The sequence below is a fragment of the Cyanistes caeruleus genome, chromosome 25 (genome assembly GCF_971803275.1).
Source record: "Cyanistes caeruleus chromosome 25, bCyaCae1.hap1.1, whole genome shotgun sequence".
NCBI classification, from domain to species: Eukaryota; Metazoa; Chordata; class Aves; order Passeriformes; family Paridae; genus Cyanistes; species Cyanistes caeruleus.
The window spans coordinates 2688337-2702903 of record NC_141725.1 but is presented as its reverse complement, the minus strand read 5'-3'; the positions used below and the strand labels follow the sequence as shown (position 1 = coordinate 2702903).

The 14567-nt window shown below is 59.8% G+C and overlaps 1 protein-coding gene and 1 long non-coding RNA gene across 3 annotated transcripts in view; one reads left to right on the top strand and one right to left on the bottom strand.

Annotated features, from left to right (window-relative positions):
• Positions 1–370: 370 nt before the first annotated feature.
• Positions 371–14567, bottom strand: part of ADAMTS10 (ADAM metallopeptidase with thrombospondin type 1 motif 10) — a 64803-nt gene continuing 50606 nt past the window's right edge. For both annotated transcript variants that reach the window (XM_086862355.1, XM_086862356.1), the window contains exons 16-25: positions 9519–9652; positions 8344–8467; positions 7873–7953; positions 6721–6884; positions 6042–6168; positions 4556–4685; positions 3997–4201; positions 3232–3408; positions 2441–2597; positions 371–2006 (exon numbers count right to left, since the gene is read on the bottom strand). In XM_086862355.1, coding sequence (XP_086718481.1) covers positions 1897–2006; positions 2441–2597; positions 3232–3408; positions 3997–4201; positions 4556–4685; positions 6042–6168; positions 6721–6884; positions 7873–7953; positions 8344–8467; positions 9519–9652 — 1409 coding nt within the window. In that variant the 3' untranslated portion in view covers positions 371–1896. The remainder of the gene's footprint in view (positions 2007–2440; positions 2598–3231; positions 3409–3996; positions 4202–4555; positions 4686–6041; positions 6169–6720; positions 6885–7872; positions 7954–8343; positions 8468–9518; positions 9653–14567) is intronic.
• LOC147649330 (uncharacterized) lies at positions 7877–11042 on the top strand. Its single transcript, XR_015279109.1, has 2 exons — positions 7877–7968; positions 10081–11042. It is a non-coding gene; the product is annotated as an uncharacterized LOC147649330 (long non-coding RNA).

Genomic DNA, 14567 nt, shown 5'->3' with positions numbered 1-14567 from the left:
GCTCCAGAGCAGAGGGGCTCCAGCCCTTGGAGCAGCTCCGTGGCCTCCTCTGGACTGGCTCCAGCAGCTCCACGTCCTCCTGATGTTGTTCCCCAGGGCTGGGGCAGCTCTGCAGGTTGGGTCTCACCTGAGCGGGGCAGAATCCCCCCCTCCCCTGCTGGCCCAGCCCAGCATCACCAACACGGGGGATTCTCTTTGCCGTGCAGGGAAATTGTTCCTCCGCGTCCTAAAGCAGCTCTGGGTGAATCCCCACCTGTTCAACCCACTCTTGTCCCCACAGAAAACCCTCCCCTGCTTCCACGGTGGATTTTGGTGCTGTGGGTGCCCAAACCCAGCCCCGGGCTTGAAGAACACAAGTGGGAGCAGAAGCTGTGCCCGGGATCGTAGCTACTCCTTTATTATAATTCATGCCGTTACGTCGCTCCTCCTCAGAGTTAGTATGTTAAACATTGGTCAGTAGATATATATCGATATAAAAATGGTGAAAACACCCCCTCCCCTCACCCAAAAACGTCAGAACGGAGCGTGGCACCAGGAAGGAAGAGAAACGAGATTTGCTGAGCACCAGAGAAGCTGCGATCGGCTGAGGAGCAGGTGGACACAAAAACGGGAGAGGAACAGACGGGGGAAGGGGCTGTCCCCTCCCTGCACCCTAGGGATGGCCCCAAGGGAACAAAACACAGCTTTGGACAAAGGTTTCCCATCGCTGTGATGTGGGAAGGCCTGAAAATAATCATAATAAGAATTACAATGCTAACAAAAAGCACATGCTTTGGAGAGTTGAAGTCAGGTCTCCTCCACAGGCTGCCCGTGGAGAAACTGGCACAGGTTTGGCCACGAGGTGACCTGGAGGAATTTCAAGCCTGCTCTTTTCCCATCACTGGAGGCCTCCCGTGGGTGGCACTGGGACTGGCACCTCGAGGCCACAGCCCCACGTGGCCAGGCTGCCTTTGGAGGCAAAAGCACCTTTAGGGGGCAAAGCACCTTTGGAAATCAAGCACCTTTGGAAGCGAGGCTGCTGCTGAGGCTGAGGTGATCTCTGGGCCGTGCCAGGCCCTGGGGACGCTGTGACAGGACCCTTCGTGTCCTGAATCCTCCTCTGCTTTGCTCCCTGAGCCTGGCACAGCCCCGATGCCCATGGAGGGACTGCAACCCCCAGCACGCCTCTGCCCCCACCTCAGCTAAAAACTGCTCCTAGAAGTGACAAGGGCGGTGAGGACAAATAGGGGAATGCCCTAATCCAAGTAGGTTTGAAGAACCCCCCTCCCAGTTAAGCTGGTGTCACCCTCTGCTCACAGGGTGTCCTGTTCCCCGTGCCCAGCTGCCAGTGCCGAGGTGACCAAGGAGGCAAAATCCCTGCTCCAGCCCCACTCCCCACAGCGGCTCCTCTTCATCCATCGCCCACGAGCCATGCTGGAGGCACCTGCACCCTCCTCCCTGTCTCCCCTGGGATCCCGAGGGAAGGGCAGCAGCCCCAGGAGTGCTGAAGCCCCGTGATGATGCCCCAGGGACACGGAGCAGGATGAGGCAGGAGCGGGGCGAGCGGTGCCGCTTCCCTCAGTAGCGCCCGGGACCTGGCTCCGCTACTAATAAATAACAACATCAGAATTTCAAGTAAAGTCCCTGCTCTGCCCAGCTCCCCCCTCTCCCAGCGCTCATCCGACCAGGGCTGCAGTGGTTTAACTGGGAACCTGCCATTGTGAAGCTCGGGGGCCAAGGGGGTCTGTGGGGGACGGCTTTGGGTGACGTTGGCTCCCGCTGGAAGCGTGGCCAGAGTCTGTGTGGGAGCCAGGGGAGATTCCCGGGGCGGGCAGGGAGGGCACGGCTCGGCAGCCCTCGGGCGTAGCTTTGGCCTTCCAGTTTTGCCACGGGGGTCCCGCTGTGTCCCGCTGTGTCCTAGTGCCCCTGGCAGGTTTTACAGCACATCTGTCGGAAGTAGGTCCGGCTGCAGAACTTGAACTTGAGGACGAGCGGGCAGTAGGCCACCTTGTTCACATCCTTGCACTCTGCAGGGGACACAGGGGGGAGCGGGGTCAGGCTGAGGAGATCCTGGGGGGTTTTGCCAGGAAGCTGAAAGATGCAGCTGTGGTGAAGAAGCTGCTGAGGACCTCACTAATGAAAACCTCTCTTTGCCAAAGTGCAGTTCCTGCATTTCTCAAGGTGTGGTTCCTTCGTTTCTTGGGGTCAGGGTGCACCAGGTGGGTCTGGGACCAGAGCCATGGAATGGCCACATTTTCAACGGAGTGATTTGGGTTGGAAGAACCTTAAAGCCCATCCAGTGCCACCCCTGCCATGGGCAGGGACACCTCCCACTGTCCCAGTCTGCTCCCAGCCCCAGTGTCCAACCTGGCCTGGGATGGGCTCTCCCCACCCATCTGGTGCTGTGGTGGCTGTAGTGTCCCCAGGGGGACACGTGTCCCCTCCCCAGAGACCCCCTCACCTTCAGGGTTGTCCGTGGGCCCCGACTCGCACTTGGTCTCGCACTGCTGCATCCCGGGGGGCTGCAGGGCCTCCACACACTCCATGGACGGCTGCCCGGTGTGAGCCAGGCACTGGACGGATCTTCTCTGCTGGCCAAGGCCACACTGGGCAGAGCACTGTGGGGACAGCACAGAGAGAGCTGCAGTGGCCAGCACGGCTTCAGGAACGTGACAGGAGTGGGCACAGATGGGGGATAGGGGCTGTAAAGGGTGCTGGAGGGGGTTGTCCCTTCCCTCCCCAGCTGAGACTCCCTGGAATGACCGAGTGCTGCGGCCCCGCATCCCAAAAAAGCTTGGTTTGATTCTCCAGGGTTCAGGGAGGATCCCTCATCCAGCCCTAAATCACCGGCCTGTGCCAGGCCTCCTGCACCCGATGGCACCCTGCAGCTCCAGGGCTGTTGGAAGGCAGGGGGGACTGGCAGGGTCACCCCACCGGGCTCTGGGGGGATCAGCAGTGGCCCCGCTTGGCACGGGGCCAGCCCACCCCTGCAGCCTGCTGACCCCATGGGGACCCTTCAGTGCCATCTGTGGGGTCCTGCTAGGCCTGGGACACCCCCAGGATCACCCCTGCCCTTGGGTCACCATCACAAACGAGCCAAGAAAGGGGCACAGGACACCCCCACGGCATCCTGCTGTCCCCTGGATAGTCGTGGTGGCCACCCAGGGCTCTGCTGGCCGGTAAGATCCTCCCCCTGGGTTTGAAGGGCTGGGGGGGCTTCTGCAAGACCCCCGTGGGGAGGGCTGTCCCTACCTCTCCCCACTCGCCGGTGACCCAGCGGGGCGGGGGGCAGCGCCGCAGGTTGCACCTCATGCTGGTGGGGGGCTTGGCGGCCTCGTGGCACTGGGAGGTGGGCAGGGTCACGCTGTGGTCGCCGCTCTTGCACAGGACGATGCGGTGGCGGAAGCCGGGCCCGCAGCTCGGGGTGCACTGCAGGGACAGGGGACACGGTCAGTGAGGCAAGGAGGGGACAGGGACAGCTCTGGCTCCCCCTCCCTCCCTTCCTGGTTCCTGAGCTACAACATTCCCACACGGCTCACCATGGCCATCGCGGTGATTGGCACCTCTGGAGAGGTGAGAGACGATGTCAATCACAGAATCCTGGAATATCCAGAGCTGGATCCCTCAGGGATGATCAGTGCAGCCCCTGGCCCTGCCCAGACCCCCCAACAAGCCCACCCTGAGCATCCCTGAGAGCGCTGTCCAAACGCTCCTGGAGCTCTGGCAGCCTTGGGGCCGGGCCCATTCCCTGGGGAGCCTGGGCAGTGCCAGCAGCCTCGGGGGGAAGAACCTTGCCCTGAGATCCATCCCAAGCCCTGGCACAGCTCCAGCCCTTCCTGGGCTCCTGTCCCTGTCCCAGAGCAGAGCTCAGCCCCTGCCCCTCCGCCTCCCCTCGGGAGGAGCTGCAGCCCCCAAGGAGCCTCCCCTCAGTCTCCTCTGCTCCAGCTGAACGAGCCAAGTGCCCTCAGCTGCTCCTCAGAGCCTTCCCCAGCTCCGTGTCCCTCCTCTGGCACTCACCTCTGACCAGTCCAGGGCCACCCACTCTGGAGGACACGTTTGGTTGTTGCAGGGCTCCAGCATCTTTGGCCGTGGCTGGGTGCAGGAGGCATCATCCAGGGTTTTCTCCTCGCTGGCAGAGATCTTCCTCTTGCAGAAGACGCTGCGGGTCCGGACGCCCTCGTTGCAGCTCCGGCTGCACTCGGACCAGTTCCCAATGGCCCAGCTGGAGATGGGTCAACAGCAGAGCTTGGAGGGGCACGCTGGGCTGGGCCTGTCCCCACGCTCCTGCACACAACCCTCCAGCCACAGCCTCCCAGGCAGCCCTGGCTGAATCACAGAGCTCCTGCCCATCCGCCCTTCCCCTCCAGGAGAGGAGCCAGGGCTGGGCAATTCCCGAGGGACTCACTGGATATCTGGGACACAGAGGAGAAACCCCTGCCCCATTCCCCAGCAGAGCTGCTCCAGCCGGGCAGTGTCACCAGTGGGGGCTGTGACTCAGCAATGGCAGCCAGGGGGAATTTCACTCTTTTCCAGCCTGGTTCCCCCCTGGCTCCAGGGCCGTGCTCCAGGTACTCACGCCGGGGGACAGGGCTCGGTGTTGCAGCTCCTCTGCCGCTCGGGCACTTTGGTGTCAGCGCTGCAGAAGTGGTTGGGGACGGTTGAGCCATCGGAGAGTTTCCTGCACACCACAGACTGGATCTGGCTGCCTGCCCAGGGAAAAGAGGGAAGGGGAAAATGGAGGAGGAGGCTGAGGCTGGAGCAGAGCCAGGCTGGGGGTGCCATCCCCACAGCTCTGCTCCCACAGGGTGATGTGACACAGCGGCCACTTGTCCCTGCACATGGAACCTGAGCCCATTCCTCCATTGGGAACCAAGGGCTTCTCTGACATCTCCAGAGAACGTGGATGGTGTGGAATGATGGTGTCAATGTCTGGATGTGGCACTCTGGGTGACAAGGTGAGGATTGGGCACAGGTTGGACTCAGTGGCCCTGCAGGGTTTTCCAGCCTCGATGATTCTGGGATTCTAGAGCTCACTAGCCAGGGCAGGACACGCCGGAGGAAGGAGGATCACAGCATTCCAGGGATCTCATGCTCAAGTGAACCTGTTCTAACCCTGGCCTTTCCGGGCAGCACTTGGGGAATAACAGGAACAAGGAAGGACAACACTTAATCAATGTCTGGCACACCAGACCAGGGCAGGGCCCTGAGCTTTAAACAAGGAACATTACTGGGAATTCTCCTCTGAATACCAGCTCAGCCCCGCCCAGCCAGGCTCTCCAAAGTCCTGAGACAGCCCAAACCTGTGTGCCACCCCAGGGGAACCAGCCCAAGGACTGAGGGCAGCTCCAGGTGTGTTTCAGTTCACAGACTGATGTGACTGTCCTTGCTCCATCCCTGGCAGTGTCCGAGGCCAGGCTGGACAGGACTTGGAGCACCCTGGGACAGTGGAAGGTGTCCCTGCCATGGCAGGGGTAAAAAATTTTGATCTTTAAGGCCCTTCCACCCATTCCTGTGGCCCAGCTGAAGTTGGCACCCAGGTTCTTTGCTGTGGCACTGCCTGACACAACTCTCACATGGCTGAGCATGGGGTGGGGCCGTGTAGAGACCCCAGAGCCCCTCAGAGCCAACCAGAGCCCTGGACACAGCACAGGGGGGTCCCATCTATGGATGCTAACTATGAAGCACAGTGTCTGTGGAAAAGCAGGCCACGTAACTTCTCAGTCTCTGAGAAAGGGGCCTGGGAAATCATAAGGAGGAATTAAAACAATCCTCAGAGATAGAAGAAGACAGCCTTGCAGGTGCTGTTTGTCAGATTCTTGTTTTCTTGCAAGAGAAGGTCGGGGGGTGGTGTACCCCACTGACCAGCAATGGTGATGTGTTTGTTCACTGACCAAGAAGAGTTTTACCTTTCTGTGCTTTCGTGTATCGGTCTATAAAAGATCTGAGGTAACAAACCTTACACTCTCCTGTTCAACTCACAAGAGAGTCTGTGTCGTTCTTCTCGCCGTTCCCAACAGAGACACCCACGTGTCCCCCCAAACCAGCCCAGCAGCGGAGCTCACCCCCTGCACACAGCACGGAGCACTTGGTCCATGGGGTGTAGTGCCAGGAGAACAGGCTGGAGCCATCCCTGCCCACGGGAGCGTTGAACTTGTAGCGGATCCCCTGCAGCTCCGTCCGCACCAGCACCTGCGGGAAAGGCACCCCTGGGACATCAGTGCCCACCTGGCTGGCATCCCACAGCCTCTCCAACAGCCAGGGCAGCTGGAACCTTCCCCTGCCCCCTTCCCAGCCCCTCCCAGGGCAGCCACGTGTGGTGACAGCGGTGCTCGATCAGAGATGGAGCTCCCAAGCACTTAAGGGTGGAATCATCCCAAAATGTGACAGGTTAGTGTGGGAGACCTGGGAATTAGGGAGGGGGATCTGAGAGTGCCCAGTGGATGAAGCACTGGCCTCCTAAGGCCTGGCTGTGGGCTCCTGTCCCCTCTAGGGTGACTCTTTCAAGAGCTGGAGCCCTTGGTGCCATGGTCTGGCTGACAAGGCGGTGTCAGCTCACAGGCTGGACTCGATGGTCTCTAAGGGCTTTTTCAACCTAATTAATTCTGTGCTTGATTGTGTGAATTTAGCCCAATTTACCTGTGGCCTCTGTGTCCCTTTACTCCTGCCAGCCACACCAGGGGCTGATCAGCTCCAGTCCCCACCTAGGCACGGCAAGGACCACACCAGGATGAAGTTACCAACCATGACAAAGAGGGTGATGTTGGTGGGTCCCAAAGCCTCCAGGGACTCGGGCTCCTCAGGGGACCTCCTGTAGTGGAAGGTGGTGCCGGCGATGTCGAAGCGCCGGGGGGGATCGATGGAGAGCTTCCCGTTGATGAAATATTCACCACTCTCCCCTCGCAGTGCTGCCAGGACAGGGGAGGGGGCTCAGCACAAAGCCTCGAGCACCTGGGCCCACTTCAGCCAGGTTCTCCTCACCTGCCGGGCTCAGAGCACGGCCAGGACAGGGTAAATGTCCCTGTCCCACAGGAGGGCTCAGGGTCACACGGAGCCACCAGCAGGGTGGGACCAGGGTGCCCACGGTGCTCTCAGCCTGCCCAGCACCTCCCTGGGGCTGCGGGGAGCTGAGCTGGGCGGGGGCCGGGCTCAAAGCCGGGCTGGCCCGGGGCTCACAGCCGGCTGTGCGGGCTGGCCCGGGGCTGCCGGAGCTGCTGGGCCCGGAGCCGGGCTGTGGTTGCCCGGCAGAGTCGCTAGAGGGGGATCGGGCCGCTCGCTCCTTCCCTGCCGCGTTCCCTCGCTGGCCCCAGCTCGGCACCGGGACAGGCTGGAGGATGCTCCCTCCATCTGGGATGCCAGGGGAGATCCCAAAGGGGCAGAGCGGGATCCTCAGACTCGAGGAGCCCCCACGCAGCGGGCAGGGAGGGATGGCAGCACCCCGGATCCCAGCAATGGGAGCTGGACCGGAGGGATGCTGCCAGGAGAGTCCTGCTGGCTCCTGCACCCTGCCCTGCATTGCTCGGAGGACAGGGAGGAGAAAGGGGAAAGAAAATCCCTGCTGTGAAAGCGGGACTGAGGATGGAAAACCAAGCCTGAGGAAAATGTGAGCGTTTTTAATCCCCAGGGTGGCAGAGGGGAATGGCAGGGAGCCACAGGCAGTGCCAGGAACTGTGGGATGTGGGGTTTATGCAGGGTTGTGATGCCAGCACAGGGCAGAGGCACACAGCAACAGTGGGGACACGGGGACACGGCCCACGCTGCCCACAAATCCCAGCCTGGGACCCCCCAGCCCGTTCCCAGCTGCAGTGGGAAGTTCTCCTTGCCAGGCCTTTCCCAGAGCCCGGTAATCCCAGGGAGAAGCAGGGCCTGGCCGGGATTTCAGCATCCCTGTCTCACCCAGGTAGTTGATGGAGAGGTTCAGCTCCCGGATGTCGATGTGGACGGAACCCTTGGGGATCTGGATCACCTCCTCGTACCCTGTGGGACAGCCAGGTGAGTGGGACTTTCATCCTCCAGTCCCAGAGCCAGCCCTGCCCTGGGCTGGGAGTGTGAGCCAACCCCTTGTGCATGGGAAATGATGGAAAAAGCATTTTGGGCACCAGAGTGGAGTGGCTTTGCACTGTGGGACTGGCTGGGATCAGCCCTGGCTCAGGGGCAGCATGGGCTGGGGAGCAGGGAAGGAGCCTGGAGCTCTGTGTCAGAGATTTGGGGCTGGGGCATGGCTGGGCTGGTGGACAGGAGGGATTTGTTCCCCTCTAGCCTGCTCCTGCCTCTTGGGATGTCGCTCTGGGATTTGTCCCTGCCTGTCCCCAGGGCCGGGTGAGGTGGAGGAGGGATTTGAGGGTGACCAGGCCGGTTGTTCCCTACCTCCCTCGGGCAGGGAGTGGTTGAAGATGCCCTCGATGGTCTCGCAGGAGCTGCCGTCTCCCCCACACACCCGGCACTTGTCCTCCTTGGAGTCGGAGCCCAGCACCCGGTCACAGCCCACATGCTGCGGGGAGGAGTAGCAGGAATGAGCCTGGAGGGGCCCTTCCCTGGCCTGCAGCACCCCGGGGTCCCCTCGCTGCCCTGGGCACCCCAGCAGTGCCGCCCCTGCCGCCCCTCTCCTGGCAATCCGGGGATAGGCAGAGCTTGGGATGCCTGTGGAGCACAAACCCTGTCCCTGCTGTCCCCGTGTCCTTGTGGCCTCTGTCCCTCTGCCCGTGGGGTGGCACAAGGGCCACTGGCAGCTGTGGCTCCCTCGGGGATAATCCCCCTCTGTTCCACAGCGTGTTCAGCCCCGTGGGGACACAGATCCCGGAGATACAGGAAGGGAGACAGACACACGGCCTGTCTGTCTGTCTGTCTGTCTGCTGGGGGATGTTGGTCACTCCCACAGCGCTTTCTTATAATTAACTTTGCCAGCTCCCCCGAGATCCCAAGGGAAGCATCAAAGGGCCTGGAGCTGCACAGGCTGGGAGGGCAGAGATCCATCCATGAGACAGGGAATGCCTGCAGAGAGGATGGGCACAAGCCCCGGGTGGGAATGTTCCTGCTCCCAGTGGGTGTCCAGGAAGAGAAATCATGGAATCACAGCATGGTCTGGCTTGGAAGGGACCTCAAAGCCCATCCCATTCCTACCCCTGCCATGGCAGGGACACCTTCCACCATCCCAGGCTGCTCCAAGCCCCATCCAGCCTGGCCTTGGGTACTCTCAGGGATCCAGGGGCAGCCCCAGCTGCTCTGGGCACCCTGTGCCAGGGCCTGCCCACCCTCCCAGCCAACAATTCCTTCCCAATATCCCATCCAGCCCTGCCCTCTGGCACTGGGAGCCATTCCCTGTGTCCTGTCCCTGCAGGCCTTGTCCCCAGTCCCTCTCCAGCTCTCCTGGAGCCCCTTTAGGCCCTGCAAGGGGCTCTGAGCTCTCCCTGGAGCCTTCTCTTCTCCAGGTGAGCATCCCCCAACTCTCTTAACCCTCCACCCCTCCCACATCTGTGTGAGGAGTTTGAGTGCCTCACTCCCCTGCCCAGGGTCTGTCCCTGTCCCCCCTGTCCCTGTCCCACCTTGCACTCCCCGTTGACACAGATGTCGTTCGAGTCCTGCCTGCACGGGGTCCCGTCCACCACGGCCGCCGCCCGCTCCGTGTAGAAGTTGAAGCCCTCGGCCAGGCAGTTGAGGGAACAGGCCTTGACACCCCCTGGGGAAGGAGCACAGCTTCAAACGGGGCCACCAAGCAGGGAAAAGATGTGGAAAACCAGGAGGATGTCCCTGGAGGAGGGACCCCTGGGGGGACACTGCCAGCCTGGGGACGTGGGCTGGATGTGACAAACAAAGCGATTTCCTCTTATCTGGGAAGGAATATTTACAACTCCTGGCACTTCATGAGTTGTAAAACCCTTCTGCCCACTATACCAGCAGGGAAACTGAGGCAGCAGCTCCTGAGTTACCTTCCCAAGGTTTTTCCAGCTGCCAGAGCAGAACAACCAAGTTTGGGCCAGAGAAATCTCTCCTTTCTGTCCGAGGCTGGGGGTACCAAACCCCTCCCAACAAAAGTGACAGCAGCACGAGGATGAAGGAGAAGGATCTTTAAATTTAAATTTCTGTATTTCCTATATTCTCCAACAGCCTTTGCCAAAGCAGCACCGCAGGAATAGCACCTGGATATCTGGATAAAGCGCCTGGGGTCCAGCAGAGCATTCCCTGGCTCCTGCCACTGGATTTTATCCAATCCTGGTCTGGCCTGTGGCGTTTGCTGCCTTTACTGAGCATCCCAGGAGACCCTGAGCTGTGGCAGTTCCCTCCTGGAGGCAGCACCCACAGCCCTGATCCCTGTGCCAGGGCTGGGAAGCACCTTGGATGGGAGGAGTGGGAATGTGCAAAACCTGAACTCGATCCAGAACATCAAAGGGGCAGAGGGAGGGGAGGGGAGGGGGGCCCAGCTGTGCCTGGGAGCACCCGAGTGCAGCTGCGGGGAAGAGAGAGCAAAGCTGGGAGAGGGAGGAACAGGAGGAGGCATGAGAGGGGAATTCAGCAGCTTGGAGGCATTTTCTGGAGCAGGATGCCTGGGCAAGCTCCTGGAGAAGCTCTGGGAAGCAGCTGCTGAGCAGGGGGGGCTCAGCAGCCACCCCTGAGAGCAGAGGCTGCCCTTGGGGTCCAGGCAGGGGGCTGGGACTCGGGTCCCATGGTCACACTGCTCCATGGGGGATGATGCCTTTGGATTTTAGCTTTTATGTTTTTCACACATTTGTAATCCTGTGTATAGCTCTAAACTCCACACAGTGTCAGCTACTGTCTTCCCATTTTGGTCAGACACAATTCCTCTCCAGGCCTGGGAATCTGGGACACCTCACTGCCTCAGGCTCCACAAGTGCAAACAAAAATGAGCTGGGGGAGAAAACCTGGGGTAAATGACTTCATTACCTGAAGCTGGAATTGGAAGATGAACCCCCAATATGCAAATGGCCCAAACTTTAAAAAGTGTGAAAACCCCTGACATCCATTTTTGGGTGCAGCCCCTGGGGGATTTCCTCTGCCCTAAATGCACCTGAAGGCCCTTCAATAAATAGAATTGCTTTTTATTCTCTTCACTTTGCCTGGCCTCTGTTTTTGGGTAGCCTGATAAGGCATCAGGGATGAATCCCTGCTGGCTCTCCCCACTGGACACTTGGGAAAGGCCTTCCCATGGGGACTCCTGCCCTTCAAAGTCCCATGGAAGAGGAGCAGGGAGAGGAAGAGTGGAGGAGGCAGAGAGGGGTGACCCTGCATTGGTACCCATGTCCTGACTGCCACTGCTGCACGAGCTGGCTGGGCCACCTGAGCTCTGCAACAGTCCCCACATCCTCCCTGGGCACCATTTCCAGGCAGGATTTGCCCTTGGCAGCCAAGTCACCATTTCCAGAGGAAAGGAGGCTGCAGTCGCTGCCCAGCTGGGAACTGGGGAGTCCTTGGCTGGCCAAGGGTGCCCTGGGCATCACCTTGTCCTTGTTCAGGTGGCTCCAGTGACAGCTGTGACCCCAGGACAGCAGCACTGAGCACAGCAAGAGCAAGTCTGGACCACAGAAAGATCCTCTGGAACAGCACAAAGAGCCTTGGAATTCCTGGAGATGGGAGCAACCCATGGAACATCCACAGAATGAGTGGGACATCTGAGCAGGCCCAGGGAATGTTGCTAAGTACAGTTTTGGAATCCCAGAATATCCTGAGCTGGGAGGGACCCTCAGGGATGATCAGTGCAGCCCCTGGCCCTGCCCAGAGCCCCCAACAAGCCCACCCTGAGCATCCCTGAGAGCGCTGTCCAAACGCTCCTGGAGCTCTGGCAGCCTTGGGGCCGGGCCCATTCCCTGGGGAGCCTGGGCAGTGCCAGCAGCCTCGGGGGGAAGAACCTTGCCCTGAGACCCATCCCAAGCCCTGGCACAGCTCCAGCCCTTCCTGGGCTCCTGTCCCTGTCCCAGAGGGGTGAAAGCCCCAGCCAGGCACCATCCTGCAGATTCTGACCCCCTCACTTGGGGTCTGCCCTCGTTTTTCCTTTGCCTGTTTAGCAGAGCTGTTAAAACAGAACATTTTCAGCTGGCTGCTGCCTCTCAGGATGTTTTGTTCCTCCCGCCTGCCCTCTCCCATGGAGGAATTAAGCCTTTTTACAATTTCTGACCAGCAATCTCCTGTTTTCCACAAGCTCCTGCTCCTCCCATCGCTCTCCCCGAGCTCCCTCATCGGCCAAGAGCGAAATGAAGAGCGCAGAGAGCAAAACAAAGCAAACAAACAAACAAAGCCACGTTCAGTGAGGTATCTGCAGGCTGCTGAGCTCAATGCCCCTCTCTGGGATCGCTGGGAATGAGCACCAGAACAGCCCCACACACAGCCCAGGGACCGGGGTCCAGCTCCAGAGGAATGATGGATTTGTCTTTCCAAAGGAGCTGCTGATAGATGAAAGCAGCACTGAGAGATAACAGAAACAATGGGATGGATTCCACGGATTGATGAATGGAAAAAGATGTTTGCCTTTACAAACAAACAAAAAAACCCAGGTTTGTTGGTAAATGAAATTGGATATACCATAACACCTTAAATTCCATAAAAATTAAAAATTAAGAGTTGGGGTTATACATTAGAGGGGGATCTCAGGTGTCAGGCATTCCAGGAAATCTGTGCCTCTCAAATACCTCAGCCAGTGGGGAAAGAGAGGGGAAATGTGGTTGGGAAATCAGGATAAAAAGGAGGCTGTGCCCTCCAAAAATCGAGAGACCCCAGGGGAATGCCCCATGGCCTCTCCCTTTATTAGAATAAACTAAAAGCACTCCTCTGTCTCCTTTTTGGACAGAAACTCCTGGTGTTTGTGGGTTCATTTTCCTGACAAGCTCTTCCCCAGTCCCCTCAGGACTGGTGGGGACCCCTTGTCTGCAGGGTGGGGGTGCTCCGTGCCCAGGAGATTTCCCAAAGAAAGGTGGGGAGAGGCTCCCCCGAGCCCAGCCACGTTTTTGGGAAGCTGGGGATGAGCTGGGCAGGGGAAGGGGCTCAGAGAGGGCCCAGGGTGGTGATGGGCTCCCAAAGTGCCGAGGAGCAGATTCCCTGCCAGCTGGAGGAGGAATGCCCAGGGAAGAGGCTGCCAGCAAAGGGGGATCCTGGGGGCTGCTGGTGCCAGGGGGAGGGAGGGACTGACACCCCCCATGCCCCAGGGCTCTGGCACTGCTGGAAGGGCTCAGGAGGACAGGAGCAGCCCCCAGTGCCACCCCAGTGCCCAGGGCAGGGCAGGAGGGGTCACTCCCTAGGGTGGGATCTGTGACATGGGGAAGGTGGAGGTGCAAGGGATGTCCCCAGTTCCCCCAGGATGTGCCTCTGACACCCAAAGGCCACTGAGGAGCACAAACCCCTCCAGGCATGTGAGGATGAAGGTCCTTGTGCTGCTGAAATCGTGGAGTCACAGAGGGGGTTGGGTGGGGAGGGACCTCAAAGCCCCTCAGTGCCACCCCTGCCATGGCAGGGACACCTCCCACCATCCCAGGCTGCTCCAAACCCTGTCCAGCCTGGCCTTGGGCACTGCCAGGGATCCAGGGGCAGCCCCAGCTGCTCTGGGCACCCTGTGCCAGGGCCTGCCCACCCTCCCAGCCAACAATTCCTTCCCAATATCCCATCCAGCCCTGCCCTCTGGCACTGGGAGCCATTCCCTGTGTCCTGTCCCTCCAGGCCTTGCTAAAATTCTCTGTTTTTCTTTTCAGCCCCCTTTAGGTGCTGCACACAAAGCAGGTCTCCCCAGTCCTGACAGAGAGCCCAGACTTGTGCAAAGCAGTCCCTTGTCTTTCCCTGCTCCATGGTCCCTCCCCAGGGGACAGCAGTGACTCCCTCTGACCCTGAATAAACAAAATAAAAGTGCTCCTCATGACCACTGCCCACAGCCAAGGTGGGAAGGGGAGATGAAGCTCCCAGATCCCTTCACAACACGGCACTGTCAGCACTGCCAGCCCTGAGGGGAGAGCTTTCATCACTTGTTTTATGGCAGAGGAAGCTGAGGCACAGGGAGAGGAAGGGGCTCTTTATGAAAGCTAAAAACCCATATCAGGGTGAGGTGACACCTCAAGGGTGGTGTTGAGCTGGCCAGCCAAGCCCTGGGCCATGCCTGGGGAGGAGAGAGGTCTGAGCCAGGCCAGCTCCAGCCTGCAGGGTTGTCTTCCACCTTGGCACCCACAGGGGCCTTGGGGTGACTTTCCAGCCTCACCATTTGATTATGTTTTTATTGATGCATCCCCTGCAGCCTCAGCACAGCTGCTCCAGCTGCAGGAGCCCTGCTGGGAGCTGGGCTTGTTTACACAGCTGGAAAAGGTTTCCCAGCCCAGTTCATCAACTCCACCAAGGAGACGAGCTGTTCCTCCTCACTTTGAGGAGATTTCTGCCACCTCCTCCTCCTCCTGCCCCTCTGCAGGAGCCAGGGCTGACCTCAGAAAGGGGAAGTGCTGCTCTTTGAAGGATCCACCGGATCCCATCCCTTCTCCTGCTCAGGAGGCTTTCCCTGCCTGCTCTGCCTCCTCCCCACCAGACTCTCCCTTCTCCTCTCCACCTTCCTCTGCTCCCTCAGCAGCTCGGGATCCAGCCTGGAGGGAAGAACTGCCCCAGAGCTGCTG